The sequence below is a fragment of the Oryctolagus cuniculus genome, chromosome 5, assembly GCF_051225735.1.
Source record: "Oryctolagus cuniculus isolate XC-2025 breed Fujian yellow rabbit chromosome 5, ASM5122573v1, whole genome shotgun sequence".
NCBI lineage: Eukaryota > Metazoa > Chordata > Mammalia > Lagomorpha > Leporidae > Oryctolagus > Oryctolagus cuniculus.
In genome coordinates, this window is record NC_142871.1 from 134,158,032 (window position 1) to 134,179,747 (window position 21,716).

The window sequence follows — 21,716 nt, forward strand, 5'->3', positions numbered from 1 at the left end:
GGAGTGAAGAATATTACCATGTATAAAGAAGATCGCTTCATGATAAGGGAGTCAATTCATCAAAAATTTTAAACTTTATGTACCTAATAACAGAGCTTCTAAATACACAAACAAAAAAATAGAACTATAAAGACAAATAGAAAATCACAATTATACTTGGAGATCTTAATACTCTCTCTTAAGAACTGACATACAGATGGGCAGAAAATAAGCAAGGGTGTGAAAGACTTGAACAACATCCATCAGTTTGACCTAACTGACATTTATACAGAACATTCTATCCAGGGCTGGCACTGTGGCATAGTAGGTTAAGCCTCTGTCTGCAGTGCCAGCATCTCATATGGGCACCGGTTCGAGTGCTGGCTGCTCTACTTCGATCCAGCTCTCTGCTAATGTGCCTGGGAAAGCAGTGGAAGATGGCCCACGTCCTTAGGCCCCTGTGTGGGAGACCCAGAAGAAGCTCCCAGCTCCTGGCTTAGGATCAGCTCAGCTCTGGCTGTTGCAGCCATTTGGGGAATGAACTAGAGGATGGAAGACCTCTATCTCTGTCTCTCTCTCTCTCTGTCTGTAACTCTGCCTCTCAAATAAATAAAATAGATCTTTAAAAAAAACCACTCTATCCAACAGCAATAGAATGCACATTCTAGTCAAATGCATGTGGAATAGTCACCTAAATAGTCCATATTTGGGCCATAAAAAGTATCAATAAATTTTGAAAGATTAAAGTCATAAAATTTAAAAATCCTGGGGTAGGGGTTTTGCCCAGCAATAAAGACGCTTCTTGGGATGCTTGTGCCGCAGATTGCAGTGCCTGGATTCAGGTCCTGGCCTTGCTTCTGATTCACGCTTCCTGCTGATCTGCACCTGTGAGGCAGCAGGTACGGCTCAAGTGGTTGGGTCCCTGCCAACCCCATGAAAGACCTGAATTGGGTTCCTGGCTCCAGGTTTGGCCTGGCTCAGGGCTTGCTGTTGTGGGCTTTTGCGGAGTGAACCAGTAGATGGGAATGTCCTCTCTATCTCAACTACATAATAATAAATAAATTATTAAAGTTTTAAAATGTTCTCTTGCCACAATGGAATTAAAAAAGAAGTCAAGAGGTGGGCATTTGACACAGTGTTCAAGATGCTGCTTGGGGAACTGACATTGTGGCATAGCAGGATAAGCTGAAGTGGACACCGGTTCGAGTCTTGGCAGCTCCACTTCTGATCTAGCTCCTTGCTAATGCACTTGGAAAAGCAGAAGAAGATGGTCCAAGTGCTTAGGCTCCTGTACCCAGGTGGGAGATTCAGAAGGAACCCTGAGCTCCTCGCTTTGGCCTGCTATAGCGCCAGCCTTGTGACTGTCTGGGGAGCGAACCAGTGGGTGGAAAATTCTTTCTCTTGCTCTGTCTCTCTCTCCCTCTCTCTCTTTGTTACTCTGCCTTTTATATAAAAAAATGAATCTTTGGTAGGGGGGTGGAGGAAGAAAGGTTTGAAAAAAAAAAAAATCCCAGCCTCAGCCTTTAAAAAAAAGATGGCGCTTGGGGTGCTTGCATCCCACGTTGGAGTACCTGGGTTTGAGTCCCAGTCCCACGTCTGATTCCAGCTTCCTATTATTGTGTACACTGGGAGGTGATGACTCTAGTAACCGAATCCCTGTCACCCACATGAGAGGCCTGCATTGAATTCTGGGCCCCCGGCTTCAGCCTGGCAAGGCCCTGGCTGTTGCAGGTTATTTGGGGAGTGAACCAGAGGATGGAGGACCTCTGCTTGTTTCTGTCTCTCTGTCTTTCAAATAAAAATAAATAAAAATTCGAACTAGATAAACACACTTCTGAATAACTTACGGGCCAAAGCGGGGGAGGGACATACAAAAAGGAATTAGAATGCACTTTGCGTGAATTGAAAACTTAAAATCAAAGCTGGTGGGTTCCACTAAAGTAAGACTCAAAAGGGCAAACTCAATGTCCTGACCTACATAATGGAACTAGAGAAAGAAGAGCAAATGAAAACCAGAAGAAGCAGAGAAAGGCAAATAATAAAGATCAGAAGAGAAGTTAATGAGACAGAATTACTGAAAAACACTGGAGAAAAATCAGTGAAGCTGTATTAGTCGGCTTTTTGTTACTTTAACTGAAAGACCGGACCGGAACAACATAGCAGGAAAGAAGGTTTATTCCGGCTTACAGTTCACAGTTCAAGACGGGGCAGTCCCATCAGTGTGGCACCTGGAATGGTGGAGCTGGTGTGGAGGACCGAGCACCTGGTGAGCCAGGAAGCAGACATACAGGGAGCGCACTCTTCCGGAACCCTCTATGTGCTGTCTCCTTATAATGCTATCATGGTTTCATCATAGAGCCCCACCCCAGCAACCGAATCTAATCCAATCACTACCCCAAGGTCCCACCCTAATCCATCCACGGTTAGCATTAATCCATTAACCTTAACATAAGACTTGGAGACTCAAACATCTGTATGAGTCTGGGGAGCCACATTGTGTTCAATCCATAAAAGGAAGTCAAACATTAATTCTTGAGATCAATTGTACTGATAAACCACTAGCCACATGGATGAGAAAAAAAGACATAAATTATCATTATCACAAATGAGAGATGAATTCACTAGAGATTGTACAGGTAATAAAAGGATATCACAAGGAACTATTATAAACAGCTTTGCCAGTGCCAATTCAAAGAAAGATGGGAGTTTGGACTGGCATTGTGGAGCAGCAGGTTAAGCAGTGACGGCAACACCAGCATCCAATAGGGGCACTTGTTGGTGTCCTGGCCGCTCCACTTCCCATCCACCTCCCTGCTAAAGACCTGGGAAAGCAGCAGAAGATGACCCAAGTGCTTGGGCCCCTACACCCCCGTGGGAGACCCTCCAAGAAGCTCTGGACTCCTGGCTTCAGCCTGGCCCACTTCTGCTGTTGCACCCATTTGGGGAATGAACTAGTAGATGGAAGCTCACTCTCGCTCGCTTGCTCTCTCGTTCTCTCTCGCTTTCCTCTCTCTGTCTCTCCTTTCTCTTTGCAACTCTGCCTTTCCAATAAATAAATCAATCTGAAAGGGAAAGATAGGGGTGGAGATGACTAGGCAGAGTGCAGAGGATTTTGAGGGCGGTGAAAATACTCAGTGGATGTTGTAATGACAGATACCCATCCTGGTCCCCGCGCACGTCCAAGCCCAGCAACACCCAGAGGGAACCCTAATGTAAGCTGTGGGCTTTGGGTGATAAAGATGTGTCAGTGTTGGTTCATTGGTGGTAACAACTGTACCATAGCAGCGGGGGAGGAGGGTGACGGGGGAGGCTATGCATGTGTGGGGGCGGAGGGTATATGAGAAATCTTTGAGTCTTTCTCTCCATTTTGCCAATGACCTGATATTACTCTGTGAAAAATAGTCTGTCAAAAAAATAAGCAAGATTTGCCCAGACACTTCCCCAAATGAGACATCTGGATGACAAATGAGTCCAGGAAGAGATGCAAGACATTATTGGTCATCAGGGAAATGCAAATTAACATCACGATGAGAAACTACTGCACACTAACTAGGTCAAAGGGTGGCGCTCTAAGCCAATAGGACTGGTGTTCTTACAAAAAGAGGAAGAGACACTGGGCCGTGTGTACACCGAGCAAAGGCCACATGAGGGCACGGTGAGAAGGTGGCCATCTCCCAGTCAAAGAAACAGGTCTCAGGAGAAACCAAACCTGCCGCACGTTAATCCTGGGCATTTGGTCTCCAGAACCAAGAATACATTTCTGTTGCATGTGCTACCTAGTTGCGGTATTTAACAGCAGTCCTAGCCGATTAATATACCTAAGGATTGTGTAATTCCTTTTACCTGAAGTTCTAGAATATATAAAACTAACCTATGGTTCAATGGTTGCCTGGGGCCTGGGAAAAAAAGATAGATAGTGTCTGCACATGGGCACAAGGAAACTCTCAGGGTTTTGGACATTTTCTGTTGGACTGTGGTGGGGACTAACACAACTATACATCCTTGCAAATCTGATCCAAATGTACACTTGAAATCAGCACATTTTATATGAAAAGTCTACCTCAATCAAATTTATTTTAAAAGAAATAAAATATTATTTAAAATAAAGTGTTTACAAAAAGCATAGATGGGCCAGTGCTGTGTCTGCCTGTGGTGCTGGCATCCTGTATGAGCACCAGTTCATGTCCTGGCTGCTCCGCTTCTGAGCCAGCTCTCTGCTAACGTGCCTGGGAGAGCAGTAGAAGATGGCCCAGGTCCTTGGGCTCCTGCACCCACGTAGGAGACCTGGAAGAAGCTCCTGGCTCCTGGCTTTGGATTGGCTCAGCTCTGGCCATTGCGGCCATTTGGAGAGTGAACCAGTGGATGGAAGATCTTTTTCTCTGTGTGTCCCTCTCTCTGTCTGTAACTCTATATCTCAAATAAATAAATAAAATCTTAAAAAAAAAAAAGCCTCGACAAGAGCTGTGGAATGCAATGTCTGGAGGCTGAGGAGCTTGCTAATGTTTCACAACTTTCTTTTTGGCTCTCTGAATTTGGCGCTCATCAAACTCAGTTGCGGGGCTAGGGTGAGCCTTAGTCCTGTCTAAAGAGGAAGCAGAGAGAACTAATCCCCCACACGAAAGGCCCCTGCAGTGATGACCATGCTTCTCCCATAATTATTCATCAAACAGTAAACATGAACCAAGCATTAAAAGCCAACATTTTGTACTTAAAAGAAATGCTGGAGATGACATCTTGTGCCTTCCCTACTAAGTCTCCATTTTTACCAACTAATGCTAGTTTTATCTCGAGAGCCTCTGAGTGTCTTGTTCTCCAGCTTGGGCCGGGTGTGGCGTCGGAGTCTCTCCGATTCTCACCCTGCAGAGACCCAACATCCCCGCGGTGAGCCCTGGAGGGTGGCTGCCCTAATTCGTGAAACAAACACCATAACTTTCAAACACAGCAACTCCTGTTTCTTTTCTCCCTGTAGAGTAGAAAAGAGAAACTTGGTTAGATGGTTCAAAGAGTGCTTTCCAGGTATACCATCTCCTGTGTCCATATTAGGCTAACTCGGCCACAGAACGAGGTCTCTGCCTGTGCTTACTCCGTGCCAGGGCTGGCGATGTGCAGAAGTGGAGACAGACGAGGCTGTGCCTCCATGGTGCTTCCATTCCGGCTGGCGCTGAGCGTCCCAAGCCCCTCTGGCTTACTAAACAATAAGGGACACCTTGGCTCCGTGCTGGGGAATCCGGGCAGGACGCTGCACTTCAGAGTTCACTTCTTTTTTCCCTGGTAGTCACCGGCGGGATGAAGTCTAAAAGCAAGGAGGACTCTCCAAAGGGAGTGTGAGGAACTGGAGCGCTCAGGAACGCCAGGTAAGGTGCCGGCTCACCTCTCCTTGCGCCTCATTGGCCCCACTGTGTCACGTGCTCTTATCTGAACCAATCACTGAAAAGGAGGTGGGACTCTTAGACCAATCAGCCGCCTCCATGGAAGTGGGTGTGACAGGAACAAGGTGGGAGTGCCTCAGGGATCTTGGTTTATTCTGGTGGCACTTAAATTAACTGGAATATACACTTAAACATTAGTCCAAGACAGCTGGTAACCCCTTAGCAAGTTCCTGAACCACCGACTTCGAATACTGGCATCAACTACAAACTCCTGCAAAGGGAGTAACCGGTACACGAAAGAGAGCTTGAGGACAGCCAGGAGGGAGGCCAGGGAAACACACACAGCTTGGCTTTTCCAGACTTTTTTGCTCCGGGATTTACCAGCTGGGTAATCCCCTTAAACTTGTGGAGCCTTAGTTTCCTCTCCTGTAAAATGGGCACGAGAGTAATACCTTTCTTTGGTAGGCTCTGTGAGAGGACTAACTTGGATAAGGTACTGTGTCTACCACAAAGTAAGTGCTCAATTCTCTTACAAGGACTTGTCAAGGTTCTGCCCACTACGATTTCTTCTCTCGAATGCTCTTCTACCTCCATGGTGTCCGGAGGTAATATAAAAGACTCCTTAGTTCAAGCCCTGTCTACCATTTATTTTTGGTCTGACCTGGGGCAGGATACTTCTGTTCTCACCCGTAAAGTGTGTATAAAAGCAACACTTTTGTCAGAGGGAGTACATGTGAATGACAGGTGTCGCGTCCATGCTCGCCGAGGGCCTGGCATATGGGCGGCACTGGCTATGTGCGGCCCGGGATTATTATCGCTCTCACATCTTGTCACCCATCAGTCCCAACCTCTCTCCCCTCAACTCCAGCTGCCATGAAGCATCTCCTGATACAGATGCAGCCAAAATGCCCTCCCCAATCTGTCCTAAAAGGCACCATCTCCCCTTCCTCACATCGCCCCCTCTCTGCAGCTGAGCTTTCCCTGCAGGAGCTGGCACCTGGGGGAGACAAAGGGCTTCCCTCCCTCTCACCCCCACGTGGTCACAGGCCTTCCCAGCAGGCTCAGGGAAGGGAGGCCAGCCCCTAAGTGACTGCAGCAAGGGAGCGGCAGAAGGGGTCCTGCGTTAGAGAGGTCGCCTCTTGCACTGCCCGCCGAGTGAATCGGAGGTTCCCCGTGCCACAGTTGTCCTAGGGGTCCCTGGCAGGCACGCAGTCTCAGGGCTGGAGAGGAGAGACTTGGGGATCCCTGTGTAGTTCTTGAAACAATCCCAGACTTTTTTTTTCCTAAGCCCCATCTCCTGCTGTTACCCAGAGTTGTGTGTGAGGGTGAAGGTGCTGGGGGAGGCTAGCTCCCCCGAGTTTCCAAGCACCTTGAGCCAAAATGCAAACTGAAGGGTATGACTCATTTTGAGCGTGCTTCTGTCAGGGCTCCGAACGGGTCCAAGAGACGTAAATTTTGCAGGGGCTGTGGGTGCTTCAGCCAGTGTTTTTCAGTGTGAAATTCCACAGCGTGGAATCTGAGGGCCCCTGGGGGAGCCCTCCTTGTCTCTCCTGGCATTCCCATCTCCGCCCTGACGCCCTGACGGATCTCAGGTGCGCAACGGGTGCAGGACGGGGGAGGGGGAGGGGGCACACGTACACTCCAGACACCAGAACAGCCATCCGGGCTCCTGCTCCTGCGTTCCTTCTTCCTCAGACTATTGAAGTCAGAAAATTCCTGCCATTCCTGAGCCGGTAACAGAGACTCAGACCCGGTGACCTCCTTTTGTTCCCGCTGGGGGCTGCAGCCCCTTTGCAAGTTTAAACCTTGCAATGAGCTCTGGGTTCGTCTCAGAGGCTGTCGGTGGAGGAAAGGGCAGTGGGGACGCGGCACTGGGAAGAATCTACAAGGTGAAAAGAGATGGCCACAGCTTCGCCTATTCTCCCACCGAGCCGTGGGAAGACAAAAAAAGCCCCACAGAGTGTCAAACGGTTCTGTTCAGAGGGGGCAGCAAAGGAGCACAGAGGTTACCAGGCGAGGGAGGGGCAGTCATTGTTTAATGGGTGCAGAGTTTTTGTTGGGGACGATGAAACAGTTTTGAGTATAGATAGTGGTGGTTACACAACACTGTGAATTCAATTTGTTTAATGCCACTTTTATAAGTGGTAAAAGTGATGAATATTATGCTATTCCACCACAATAAAAAAAGAAAACAAAAAACCCCTACAATGATGTCCCAAACCCTCCGCCTGTTCTCTGCATTTCTTTTGAGATGGACTTCAAATAGACTGGCCCTCAAATCTGTGCGGCTGGATTCTTTGTCAAGAGATCATTATATTTTGCTTTAGGCTGCTTGTTCCAGGGAATGATGGATGTCACCCGTGATTGAAAATGATTTATTTCTCAAGTGTCTGAGCTGCCTTCACCCCTACCCTGTAGTGTCTGTTTGGGAAAAGTCTGTCTTTACCAAAGTGAGGAGGAAAAAAAAAGAAAAAGAAAAGAGAATGTGCAGGCCACCACCTAACAGTGGGCCCCGTATAAGAAAGTGTCCTGTGTGAAATCTCCGACTGGGAAAACAAATTGGTGGCTGATTACATGCCTTACAAAAGCCTGCTTCACTCAACAAAGGCGCTTACTCAAAAGTTCCTTTAAGATGAGAGCCCCCTGGTGCATTTAACGATATTATTGGATTAAAAAAAAAAATCATGCGGCCCATTCCCGGACACTGGACTGTAAATATGTGAATGCATTGTATTGTGTTGTAAGAGTGGGGATGAAGGAGTCAGGGTTCTTTGACAAATGGACCGCTTTGGCCCAGAGTAACACAAGGATGGAGCAAGACGAGTTTTCTTGGCCCAGAATCCTGGCGGCTTTCTGGAAAGGCTTTGGGAGTTTATGTGATTTATTTAAGACCAGCTAAGCCCGGAGGCCTGCGGTGTGTCCTTTTGAGAAAGGGCCTGTGCCAAACTTGGGGTCAAAGTGCTCCCTCTGCTCCTGCTGACCCCGTCACCTGCCCCTAATCGCCACGCTTCGCCTGGGAGCTCCACTCACTTCTGCAACGGCAGGAAAACGGATCTGGTGCCAGAGAGCGGATTCTCCATGATGAAGAATGACCCTTATTTATGTCTGCATAGGTGCATTCTGGGGCCCATAAAGGTTTAATTGTCCCTCTAACTAGTTTTTTTAAAAAAACCCACAAAGAGGCTGCCAGCTTTCCCCAGAGTTTAAAGCCAACTGAATGCGGTTCTGTGGAAACTGCTTGAAGTGTGTAACTCGCGCCGTGTCCCGGGGCACAAGGCACGATTGTTTTGGGGACTCAAAAGATGCAGCTCTTAGGAGGACTTTTAAAGTCAGTTTTTGTGGCTTTCAGCTGCTGCTGACCCTGGATTGCTCTGCAGATCGAGAGAGAGAGAGAGAGAGAGAGAGAGAGAGAGAGCCTTCATCCAGAAGCCTGCTTCTATGACGCCCTCCCCGTGGTGCCACTGCCCCCTGCTGCCACCTTCCAGTTCAGGGGGAGCCCAGAGCCCCAGAGCCCTAACCGCCTTGCCTTTTGTCTCTCTGCTGCTTTACAAGGCTCTCACAGGAAGCTACGGACAGAGGAGGCGTGGAAGGGAGAAAGTATGCCCACGTCCAGTCCAACAGAGAGCAAAACGCGGCCACTGGCGGCTGAGGCTGGGTGGGGAAAGATGCCTTCGCTGAGGGCTTTGGGCACGTGAGGGGAGCAGTGGCCCATCCTCTGTCACTACCCCCCTCCCCGCCCCAGTTCATTCCTCAATTTTTTTTTTTTTTGACAGGCAGAGTTAGACAGTGAGAGAGAGAGACAGAGAAAAAGGTCTTTCCTCCGTTGGTTCACCCTCCAAATGGCTGCTATGGCCGGCGTGCTGCGCCAATCCAAAGCCAGGAGCCAGGTGCTTCCTCCTGGTCTCCCATGCGGGTGCAGGGCCCAAGCACTCGGGCCATCCTCCACTGCATCCCTGGGCTACAGCAGAGAGCTGGACTGGAAGAGGAGCAACCGGGACAAGAACCAGTGCCCCAACCGGGAGTAGAACCCGGGGTGCCGGCGCTGCAGGTGGAGGATTAGCCAAGTGAACTGCGGTGCCAGCCAACTACTCAATTCTTGACTGGGCCCTAGTATGTTCCAGGCACAGGGATGAATAAAATGCACACAGTCATTGCTCTCAGAAAGCTTACAGTCTCCTGGGAGTTATATAGTTTAATAAAGGTTAATTATGCAAGCAAACGTGCACTGGGAAGAAACGGTTCAGGGCATCGAGAGAAGCTTCTAGAAGGCCATGGAAGATTCTCTGAGGAAGTCAGGCCTGGTAAGCTAACTCTGGAGGATAAGGGAGAAGCGTGGGAGATGGAAGGCACGGCATGAGCAGAGACCCTGAGGCAGGAAGGGGCAGAGCCTGCAAAGCAGTGCTGGGAGAGAGGCGTGGCTGAGGAGGCAGGCAGTAAACTGCTCTAGAACCTTCTTTGTCCTCGGTGTTGCGCCTGCTTCCTTAAAGACTTTCAGGGCCTCCTCAGTCGCTGCAGGCCACTTTGAGCTTGAAAAAGTCGCCTCCAGACTGCCCCCAGATCACCCCAACCCGGCCTATACTCGTCTCGGGGTCTGTGAAGAAAACACATTTGTCAAAAGACTCAAGCAAATAGTTTGGACGTGCGGTTCTTCCCGGGAGGGAGGCTATAATGAAGTCAGCCCCAGTTTACACGACTCCAAATGGTTCCGTTTAAACGGCTCCCCCTGTGTGCACGCAGCCTCGCCACTTCAGTTCACTGTTTATCTTCCAGTGGACCCGACGAACAGTCTTGGCCTCTGCTTAACTTCAGTCTTTACTTTTTCCATTCCACGGTCTATCATTTACATTTTTGCTTCAGGAAACATAAATATTTATTTACGGTATTAGCTTTTACTCTTGCATAGCTCTATACATTATGGAACAAACAGTACGCTATGGGTTCTAGTCCTGAATTTTCCATAAACCGGTGGTGACCTTAGCCAAGTCATTTAACCTCACCGAGCCTGAGAGCCTTCTTTGTACAGCGAGGTGTCTTCCGTGCTGTTTTGCTGGTTTTATTTAGCCAACAGATATGCATCCAGGATCCCTGGGAAAGCCCGAGATTCGGATCTCTTTCGGCCACTCAGGGGTGTTTCTCTTACATCTGTGTCTTCATCCCCCTCTCTCGCTGAATGTCTCTGTGGGTAGGGCTGACTTCCTGCATAATTATGTGGGGTATGTACACAGAACGGTATTTAACAAATGAGAATAGATCCTGATAACTCGCGCTAAAGCTAAGGTATGCGTGGAGCGGGCATAGTGGCACAGTGGGGTTAAGCCCAGCATGGGACATGTGCAGCCTATATTGGGGATGCCTGGGTTCGAGTCCCAGCCACTCCATCTCTGATCCAGTTTCCTGTTCATGCATCCTGGGAGGCAACAGTGATGGCTCAAGTGCCTTGGAGCCCGTCCATCCATTTGGGAGACCTGGATGGAGATCCGGGCTCCTGGCTTCAGTCTGATCCGGCCTTGGCTGTTGTAAGCATTTGGGGGAGGGAACCAGCAGGTAGAAAATCTATTTTCCTTTCTCCATTGCCCTGCCTTTCAAGGAGATGAAAATAATTCTTTTTAAGAAAACTCACATACATCTAGAGCATAATTAAGGAGTAGGAAAGTTCTAGCAACTGTCTGACATTCTCTTAGATTGCTTCTCAAACTGGGATGTAGGTACTTACAGGAGTACACAGAGGTGTGCCAACAAATACAGGAAGCCCTTCCTTCAGGAACAAGAATTCTACTCAAAGAGTTGAGGAGGAGGAGGGGCCAGCACTGTGGCATAGTAGATTAAGCCTCTGGCTGCGGCACCAGCATCCCATATGAGTGCCAGTTTGAGTCCTGGCTTTTCCACTTCCGGTCTAGGTCTCTGCTATGGCTCGGGAAAGCAGTGGAAGATGGCCCAAGTCCTTGGGCCTCTGCACCCACATGGGAGACCCTGAAGAAACTCCTGGCTCAGCTCCAGCCATTGCAGCAATCTGGGGAGTGAACCAGCAGATGGAAGACCTTTCTCTCTCTCTGTCTGTCTCTGTAACTCTGCCTCTCAAATAAATAAATCTTAAAAAAAAAAAAAAAAGATTTGAGGAGGAGAAATAGACTTAGTATTCAAGCAAACATGAATATATTATGAAGAGAGAATAAAAGTCCTATGACACGACATAAAGGAAACCCTGGGTGGACAGCTTTGAGCCTGCTTCATTCCACATGAGAGGAAACAGATTTTATTTCTGTTCTGGAGTTGCTTGAAAAATACTTGCCTTATGGCCTTTTTGATGTATGTGCACTTTAATAGGGTAAACATGTTAAGCTACCCAGGAGGGGTATGTAGAAAATCCAATTTCACCCATTAGGAGAATTCAAATCGGGTCCTGAGGTTGAGTGAGAGCCAAGCTGAACAAAAGACCGAATGAGTTACAGAATCCTACCTAGGACTGGCTAACGGCTGGGCTTGAACTGACCCAACGCCGGGAGACCTCTCACACTCAGTGTTTCTCCGACCCCCAGCGGCACTTCGGGTGTGCACTCTCAGCCCTGGTACACTCATGCCATTAGTTCCGTTTTCTTTTGTGTATATGGCTTCTCCACTGAGTCGGGCAGGTGGTGTGAATTAACAAGTCTTAGGATCCAGAGTGGAGAGCCTGCCGACCTTGTCACTCTGGATTCTTCCCCGAAATCTCTCCTGCTGGCCTACTTAAGTGCTCCGACACAACAGCTGCCTTGCCTACTGAAGAGGTAGGACCGCGGGCATAGCATATGGACTTGCAATGTAAAAGCACTGTGTAAATCATTAAGCAAAAATCAGTTATTAACTAAGACCCCAAAGGGAAAGGGAGTATATCTTTCACATCATCTTTGTATTCCCCCCACCTCTAACTTTTGCCTGGCCGGCTCCGATAACTATTAATGATAAGGATCATGAAATGCTGGACCTGGAGTGACCCCGGGAAAACTCTGCTTTTTGCCTTTCTCTGCTACCTCCATCTTTTCCTCGTCTTCTGGTTTCAGTTACCCCCTCCCCCTCACCGCGTGCTTCAGTACTGCTGTTTCTTCCCTCTGACCCTCCCGGAGAATTCTGATATTAGGAGGACATTTCCAGAGATGATTTCATGTAATGAACGAACTGCTAAGGCCACCAGTAGGAAGTTTCACAGCCATGCCATGTTTGTGGGGAATACAAACTGGTGTTACGCTCTCTCTCTGCCAGACATAAAAATGCTCAGATTTCTGGATTTTTTTTTTCTTTTTGAAGAGAAATTAACAGCCCCAGTCTAAATGCTCCCCTATGTAACAACGGAGCATCGTATTTCATTGAACTCTTCCCTGAAGTCACCATGCTTGGTTTCCTCGAACGCACGCACGGCAGGTGGGTTTAGGGCGAAGGGCAGCCTGCCTCACCCACGTCCCCAGGGGAGGCAGCAGCAGAGGGGGAGGAGGAGGAGGAGGAGGAGGAGGAGGAAGGTGTACGGTATGTGTTTGCTTGAGTAACTTTCTGGGCCATGCCCTTCCTACATTCCTGGGCCTTAGTAGCATGTGGGCTTTTTTAAAGCAGAAATGTTCTTGGGCCATTTTGTAATTTTCTCCTTCAAAACCCACGAGTTGTGCAAGAAAACAGCCACACTGCACTCTAACAAGCCAGGCAACAGTTACAATGAGAACTTGGGCAAGGCAGAATTTCTCGTAGGTATTACTTTTATCTTTTGTTTGTTTTATTGTTTCTTGAAGGAGGCTTTTGTTGGTAGGAAACCAAGTCAGGGTAATAAAGGGAGATGAGAGAATGTGTAGTGGAAACTTCTTTTCCCAGAATTGAAGGATGGGGGGGGGGGGGGAGCTCACACTTCTGCACAGGCTACCGGGGCAGGCTGAGAACCAAGAAAGCCCAGTGAGTGACCTGGCGCCCAGGAGCAGGAGGGCCCCAGGCCAGGACCAAAGCCTTCTCGTGAGGAAGAGGAGCTAAACAAACCCATGCTCCTGGGTGTGGTGTTGTCTTCCAGGCCTTAAAGAGGGCTGAAAAGAACCCACAACCCAGCAGGCCTTGCCTGCCCAAGTGGTGTCAGGTGATCTTCGTGGAGTGGGCGCGGGAGCCGGTGGACAGGGGCGGCCGTGCAGACAGTAGCCGGAAGCCTTAGAGGCTTCGTGCTCACGAGGGCGGGCGGAAGGCCAGGGCTGTGGGGCTGGCACGTGGCCAGCACGTGGCCTGCCCCCGTTGCCTGGGAGACCCAGGGGCATTGTCTTCACATCCCGGACTCAACCAAAGAGCGCGCCGGCGGGGGTGCGCGGCGGGTGGCCTCCTCGCCGCCCCGCTGCTCTCGCCTGCTTGCCACCCCCGCCACCCCCGCCGTCGCGCAGCTGTGGTACGGCCCGGGCTGCCAGGCCGCGAGGCTGCGAAGCCCAGAGGCTCGGCGCGCACTGCAGAGTGGGCGGGCAGCGGCGGGGGAGAAGGTGAGGGGCCGGGGGCCCGGGCGTTACAGCGCGGGGTTGCCTGGCCGGGTCCTTCGGCCGGGTCTCCCCTGCTCTCTGGCCTCGGCTTCCCGAGGCCCCTTTGCCTGTGCGTCACCTGAGAGACCCTGAAGCGGCTGCCCACCCGTCCCCCGTGCCCCAGTGGGTCCGACGAGCCAGGCCTCGGGGGCCGCCCTGGCGGTTGGGGAGCCCCCTCCCCCGATACGAAGCCCGCGCTGTTTCTCCTCAGCTCGGATACCATCAGCAAAATGCCGGACGTAGAGGGGAGCGTGCCGCCGAAGGACCACGGCGAGGCAGAGAGCGGGCCCTGCAAGCCGGAAACGTCAGCACCGACCCAGGAGGACAAGAGCGGCCCCACGGACCCCGCTCCCTGTAGGTGCCTCCAGCCCGTGGGGGTCTCAGGGTGGATTGTGTTGGAAGGAGCCGCAGCCCCCGCAGCCCCAGTTTTCTGTTTGCCCTTCTCCGGACCCCAGGCCTTCCTTAGCTGGCCCTAGGCCCCCTGTTGCCCAGGGATCTTCAGAGAGGCAGGTCCTGGAGGAGGACGTGACCCCGGGGCGACCTTGAGTCTGGCAAGGTTGGAGGCTGAGTCGGTTCCAAGCCATCCTCGTAGTGTTGTGTTCTGAATTTGTAGGTGGCAACCGGCAGCTGCCTGGGGTTGATTTTGAAAGAATTCATGTTGTTTTCTCTGTGCCGTTCTGCCCTGGGCTCAGTCTCCCGCCCCGCGCTGCCGGGCAGGTTGATGCCCCCTAGTAGGGCACGAGGTCTCTTCCGCCCTGGGTGGTAGGCCGCGCTCCCTGGGACTTCTGCTGAATTCCTCTTAAAGTTGTTCCAGAAGATTTACCCAGAGGTCATTGTGAAGCGCTGTCTGCAGCAACAGCCTACACCAAAGTGCGTGAAGGTTGAAATGCAAAAATGCAATCGGAGGCTTTGCTGCTTAATTAGCTGTTCCCCTTGTGGCCACGTGGGGTCGCTGCTGGTTAACGATGGTACCAAAGCCGCATTCTGGGGCGCGTCCTGCAGGTGTAAGCCTAATGTGGGGTGTAAGTATCGAGGTGGCTCTTTATATGAATCCTTAGGTAAATGAACTCTTAGTAAGTTGAATAACCAAACTCCTATTTAAGAAAATAAATTTGAAGTTTTGTATATTAGGTTGACTTCGTTAACAACTTAATCTTAAATTCTTGGGATCCGGATTTAAAAAATCAATTTTAGTTATATTTAATCTCTAATTTCTCTTAATCCTGAATTTTAGAGCCATTCTGGAGTTGCTTAGTTCTGTTTTGAACCATAGAACATAGTTCTACTTTTGAACCGTAGAACAGTCTTTCACGGAAGGCTATGGACTTTGATCTGTTGTAGTTGTAAGTGTATAACACTTCTTGAGTCCCTCCATAAGCTGCTGTAGCTGATCTCCCTTTGAAGAATTTTTCTTCTCATTTAGCATCAGTGAATTACCAGTGAGTCCATTTACATATTTGATTGTGTTTTGCCATTTTTGGTCAGGCCAGGACTAAGGATTTAGAGAGGCTGCGGGAGGTTCAGTTCATCTTTGTTTACCTAAGCGGAGGCTCAGAAGATTTTTAGTAAAGGCCTAAAGTCACCATTTCCCTTTATTTTTTATTTTTATTTTTATTTATTTATTTTTGACAGGCAGAGTGGACAGTGAGAGAGAGAGAGAGACAGAGAGAAAGGGCTTCCTTTGCCGTTGGTTCACCCTCCAATGGCCGCTGCGGCCAGTGCACTGCGGCCGGCGCACCGAGCTGATCCGATGGCAGGAGCCAGGTGCTTTTCCTGGTCTCCCATGTGGGTGCAGGGCCCAAGCACTTGGGCCATCCTCCACTGCACTCCCGGGCCACAGCAGAGAGCTGGACTGGAAGAGGAGCAACCGGGAAAGAATCCGGTGCCCGGACCGGGACTAGAACCCGGTGTGCTGGCGCCGCAAGGCGGAGGATTAGCCTAGTGAGCCGCGGCGCCGGCCACCATTTCCCTTTAACTTTTTGTTTTGAAATATTTAAAACCAGTTGAAAATTTTTAAAATAACTGTGGACGCCCATATTGTTAATATTCTGTCACACTGCTTTTTTCTCCCCATATGTAAAAAGTATATACTCATTTATATGCTTGTGTGTGCATGTGATTATTTTGAAAAGTTTATGGAAAATGGAATTAAAAGATAAGTTTATTTTGGTACGAAAGACTTTTTAAATTTTTCTTAATGTTTGAGTCACAGCTTTATTTCTAAATTTTTTTTTTTTTTTTTTTTTTTTTTTGACAGGCAGAGTGGACAGTGAGAGAGAGAGACAGAGAGAGAAAGGTCTTCCTTTGCCGTTGGTTCACCCTCCAATGGCCGCCGCTGCAGCTGGCGCACCGTGCTGATCCGATGGCAGGAGCCAGGATCCAGGTGCTTTTCCTGGTCTCCCATGGGGTGCAGGGCCCAAGCACCTGGGCCATCCTCCACTGCACTCCCTGGCCATAGCAGAGAGCTGGCCTGGAAGAGGGGCAACCGGGACAGAATCTGGCGCCCCGACCGGGACTAGAACCCGGTGTGCCGGCGCCGCAAGGCGGAGGATTAGCCTATTGAGCCACGGCGCCGGCCTCTAAATTTTTAAAAAATATTTATTCATTTGAGAGGCAGAGATCTTCTATTTGCTGGTTCACTTCCCAAATGACTGCAACTGCCAGAGCTGGGCTGATCTGAAGCCAGGAGCTTCTTCTGGGTCTCCCACATGGGTGGCAGGGGCCCAAGCACTTGGGCCATCTTCCACTGCTTTCCCAGGCCACAGCAGAGAGCTGGATCAGAAGTGGAGCAGCCAGGACTTTAATCAGCACCCATATGAGATGTCAGCATCACAGGCAGAGGCTTAACCTACTAAGCCATAGTGCAAGCCCTTTTTTAAATTCCTTTTTTTAAAAAGAGAGTTATTCATTTGAAAGGAAGAGACAGAGATCCTCGATGTGTTGGTTCAATCCCCCAAATGGCTGCAACATTCCAGGCTGAGCCAGGCTGAAGTCGGGAGCCTGGAACTCCTCCCCGGTGCCCACATGGGTGGTAGAGGCCTAAAGACTTAGGCCGTCTTAGGCTTTTCCAGGTGCATTAGCAGGTAGCTGCATCAGAAGCAGAGCAGCCAGGATTCAAACTGATACCTGCATCACAAGCATCAGCCTAACCCATAGCACCACAGTGCCAGCCCCTTCATCTTTTTACTGCAGAAAACTTTTACAAAAGTAGACACCCAACATGTGGACCCCCCCCCTGCTTCTCAGATCAGTCAGCTCCAACAGTGATCAACTCATGGCCAATCTTAGTTCATCTGTCGTCTCCATTTTCTGAAAACAAATTATGTTTAATTGTGAAGTTCCCATTGAGAATGGGAAAATAGTCACTGTCTGTAACTTTGTTTATAGACCAGATAGTCTTTGTGAGTCTCACGTATGTATTATGTGAGAATGCTATCTTTGTAGGTCAGTACTTAGTTTATTTTTTTTTTTAAGATTTATTTTATTTATTTGAAAGACAGAGTTAGAGAGAGAGGTAGAGACAGAGAGAGAGGTCTTCTATCTGCTGGTTCACTCCCCAGATGGCCGCAACAGCCAGAGCTGCGCTGATCCGAAACCAAGAACCAGAAGCTTCTTCCAGGTCTCCCACGCAGGTGCAGGGGCCCAAGGACTTGGACCATCTTCTGTTGTTTTCCCAGGCCATAGCAGAGAGCTGGATCAAAAGAGGAGCAGCTGAGACTAGAACCGGCGCCCATATGGGATGCTGGTGTTTCAGGCCAGGGTATTAACTCACTGCACCACAGTGCTGGCCCTTGTACTTAGTTTAGAAGAGTGGTCGCCAGATGCTGATACAGATCTATGACAAAATTCCTAGTAATATTTGGCAAAATTATAAAGATACTGTAATGAGATTTTCTGAAGCTAAATTGATCCTGTTTAAAGGCCTGCTCTTTAACAGTATTTCATTTCTACTTTTTTGTAAGTTACTTTTATGAGATGATAATTTTGATGTTGATAGAGTGGATTTTTATTTGTTCATACTTAGCAAAATTAGATGTTGGCAAGTTGTGGTCAGCTGCTTAAAGTCTTTTTGGAAACTAATAGTATTAATCTGAGAAGTTCTAAAAAATCTGAAGCTGCTTTAGAAAGCCAAGGGATGTTAGCACTACTCAGTCACATCTGAGTATTATCTATAAGGAGAAGTTAGCTTTCCTGTGTGTAGCATCAGAGGCAGCAAAGCCAAGAGGACTTTTTGAGAGAGAGCAGAGTGCTCGAATCTGCTCATTCACTCCCCAAGCGCCAGCGACGGCTGGAGCTGGGCTGAGGCTGAGGCCAGGAGCCAGGAACTCAATCCAAGTCTCTGGTGTGGGTGTCAGGGACCTCCCAGGGTCTGCACCAGCAGGCAGCTGGAGGCGGGTAGTGAACCCAGGCACTCTGATCAGGGATGTGGCCATTTCTATCAGCAACTTAATCACCAGGTCAAAATGTCTGCACAGAAAAGTAGACCTTTTTTTTTTAAGACCTATTTTTATTTATTTACAGGTAAAGGAGCAGAGAGGAAGAGAGAAAGATCTTCCATCTGCTGCTTCACTCTCCCAGTGACCAAACCAGTTGGGGCTGGGCCAGGCCAAAGCCAGAAGCCAGGAACTCCATGTGGGTGGCAGGAGCCCAAGAATTCGGGCCATCTGCTGCTTTCACAGGCACATTAGCAGGGAGCTGGATCAGAGGCAGAGCAGCTGGGACTCAGTCCGGCACTCTGACATAGGACGCTGGCATTGTAGGCGGCGGCTTACGTCACTGTGCCACAATGCCAACCCTGAAAAGTAGACGACTCTTAGATAATGTTTATTTTCACAAATCACAAATTATTGTTTCTTTACTGTTTTAATTGTGATTTTGCTTTTATGAGGAAAGTTTTTAAACGAGCTTCATTTTCTGTTTTTTATAAATTAACTTCTTTGTCGTCCCTTCCCTCCGTGGCGGGAGCTCTGTGTCGTGAGGCACGGAGCTCCCTCGGCAGTGGTTGAGGGAATCTGTGAGGTGGGCTTTACGCGTCCACGTGTGGAGTCTGAAGGTGGGTGAGTCTGGATGAAACAGATTCCGGCTTGTACGGGGCCACTGTTCTTCACGTGGCTTCTTTGTGTTGCAGGTCTGACAGAGCCCGTCAATGAAGCTTCCACGCTGAGCAACGAAACTGAGATGCGTCCGGATCTCCACATGGACGAGAAGACTGTACCTCCGAGCAGGTATGGGCCCTTCCGCTCTCGCCATGTCGCGCCTCCTGGAATAGCTACTTAGCATCAGTGGCTTCTGACCAGACTTGAAACATTAATTTTTCCCCCTTTGTTTGAGAGAGAGAACACAGAGACAAAGACTCCATCTACTGCTTCACTTCCCAGGTGCTTGCAGTGGCCCCTCCCCACCCCCAGTGCCAAAGCCAGGAGCCCGGAACTGAATCCACATCTCTCGTGTGGGTGGCGGGAACCATCATTGCTGCCTCCCAGGGTCTGCATTAGCAGGTAGCTGGAGTCAGGAGCCAGAGCCAGGAATGGAAATCAGGAAGTCCAGTGTGGGAGGTGGGCGTCTTAATTGCTAGGTTAATAAATGCCTGTTCTTTTTTTTTTTTTTTAAGATTTATTGTTTATTTGAAAGACAGAGTTACAGAGAGAGGTAGAGACAAAGAGAGAGAGGTCTTCCATCTGCTGGTTCACTCCCAAATTGGCGGCAACGGCCGGAGCTGCGCTGATCTGAAGCCAAGAGCCAGGGGCTTCCTCCGGGACCCCCTCACAAGTGCAGGGGCCCAAGGACTTGGGCCATCTTCTGCTGCTTTCCCAGGCCATAGCAGAGAGCTGGATCGGAAGAGGAGCAGCTGGGACTAGAACTGGCGCCCATATGGGATGCTGGGCTTCAGGCCAGGGCTTTAACCCACTGCGCCACAGTGCCGGCCCCTAAATGCCCATTCTAATGGAAGTATTTTTATTTATTTCTAGAGTATCAGAACATACTAATAGAGTTGAAAACCAAATCTAAGGTAGAAAAATTAATTTAAGAAATTAAGAAAAATTAATTTAAGCTCTGTATACAGTTCTTGCCTTGAGAAAGTGAAAGTATCATTTTGCCCTCCAGGTTAGGTTAAATTTCTTCTTCTTTTTTTTTTTAAGATTTATTTATTTGAGAGGCAGACTAATAGGGGAGGGGGAGAGAGAGAGAAAGAGAGAGAAAGAAAAACAGAGGAAGAGAAATGTTCATCCGCTGGTTCACTCCCCAAATGCCCACAATGGTCAGAATTGGGCCAGGCAAAGCCAGAAGCCAAGAACTTCATCTGGGTCTCCCTTGTGGGTACAGGGGCCCAAATATTCAGGCCGTCTTCCATTGCTTTCCCTGGTGCATTAGCAGGGAGCTGGATTAGAAATGGAGCAGCCAGGATTTGAAAGGGTGCTCGCATGGGATGCAGGCGTTGTAGACAGTGGCTTAATCTGTGCTACAATGCTGGTTCCCCACCCCCACCCCTTTAAAAGTATTTATTTATTTGAAAGAGTTAGAGAGAAGGAGAGATGGAGTAAATTTACTAACCCTTACATTGGCCTTCCTTTAAATCTTGAGTCTTCCCACAACCAAGGCGAAAGCCCGAGAGGGTGTGCACGGTGCTTTACAGGTGCTTTACGGAGCATCTGCACGCGAGGACACCGTCCAGAGGCTGCCCGTCAGGGGGCGGTGCACCCTGCCGCAGGAGCACCGCTTGTATTTTGGTGGTGAGTGCTGCAACAGCCTCTTAAGTGTTCAGACCATTTCCCCCATCGAGTTGTGGCTTTGGCTCTGAGGTCTCAGCCAGTGATTTTTCTTGCAGTATTTTGCCGTTTACTGCCAGTTTCTGTCTGACCCAGTCAGATGTCTGAGGCTTTTCTCCCCCCAGCACACAAGGAAATGAAGCGATAGACAGCTGGAGTTTGCTCTCTGCGGGAATAACCACTCGCTGCAACCCCGGTCCTTTAAAATGGCAGCTCTTCCCACCCCAAGGGCCAGCTGCCCCTGCTCACAGACAGAAAGCTCAGGGCTGAATGCAGGAGAGCGGAGCTCCAGGCCAGAGGGGAGCCCGCTCTGGAGCCGTGGGGTTCAGGGCGGGGTGGGGGAGAGAGAAGACCCCAGGAAGGGGACTCGCGGCTCCTTCCTGTGTTCCCGGAGGGCTCTCAGGGCCTCCAGAAGCCTCCTCCTGGTGGCAGCCAGAGCCCTGTTGTTTCCTTTGAATAACTTTCGTCCCCTGCCCGCCACATGGGGAGATAGCGGCTTTCAAGGAGTCCTGTCAGAGGTGAAAGGGAACTGGATGGGAGATGGGCGGTGGCAGGAGGAGGCGGTGGCAGGAGCAGAAGCAGGTGAACGGATCAGGTCTCAGAAGAGCCCGTTTAAGGAGATTTTTACATTTTCCAGAGAAGGAACAGCTCAAGAAAAGAGGGTTCCAGGGGCCGGTGCTGTGGGGTGGCAGGTTAACCGCTGCCTGCAGCGCCCGCGTCCCATATGGGCACTGGGGTGAGTCCCCGCTGCTCCACTTCTGACGCAGCTCTCTGCTGATGGCCTGGGAAAGCAGTGTGGGGTGGCCCAAGTGCTTGGGCCCCTGCACCCATGTGGGAGACCCACAAGAAGCTCCTGGCTTCAACCTGCCCAGCCCTACCTGTTGGTGGCCATTTGGGGAGTGAACCAGCAGATGGAAGATCTCACTCTGTGTCTCTAGCTCTGTAATTCTCGACTTTCAATAAATAATCTTAAAAAGAAAAAGCCCTCAGTCAGCTGAGAAGTTCCTATCATAGAAAGAGGTTCCCATAGAAAGGACAAAATACCTAAAAAATTTCAGCCTGAATATCAGCTTTTAATTAAGCTGGCTTTTGAC

The 21,716-nt window shown here is 49.6% G+C and overlaps 1 protein-coding gene across 5 annotated transcripts in view; it reads left to right on the forward strand.

Annotated features, from left to right (window-relative positions):
• The window catches only part of TCP11 (t-complex 11), a 148,624-nt gene that overhangs the window by 104,274 nt on the left and 22,634 nt on the right, over positions 1-21,716 (forward strand). For 3 of the 5 annotated variants that reach the window (XM_089334051.1, XM_089334052.1, XM_089334053.1), the window contains exons 2-3: positions 14,067-14,209; positions 18,984-19,080. In XM_089334051.1, the coding sequence (XP_089190177.1) occupies positions 14,086-14,209; positions 18,984-19,080 (221 nt within the window). In that variant the 5' untranslated portion in view covers positions 14,067-14,085. Of the gene's footprint in view, positions 1-13,758; positions 13,820-14,066; positions 14,210-18,983; positions 19,081-21,716 lie in introns of those variants that run through there. The other 2 variants (XM_051855755.3, XM_089334054.1) reach the window with 2 other exon arrangements.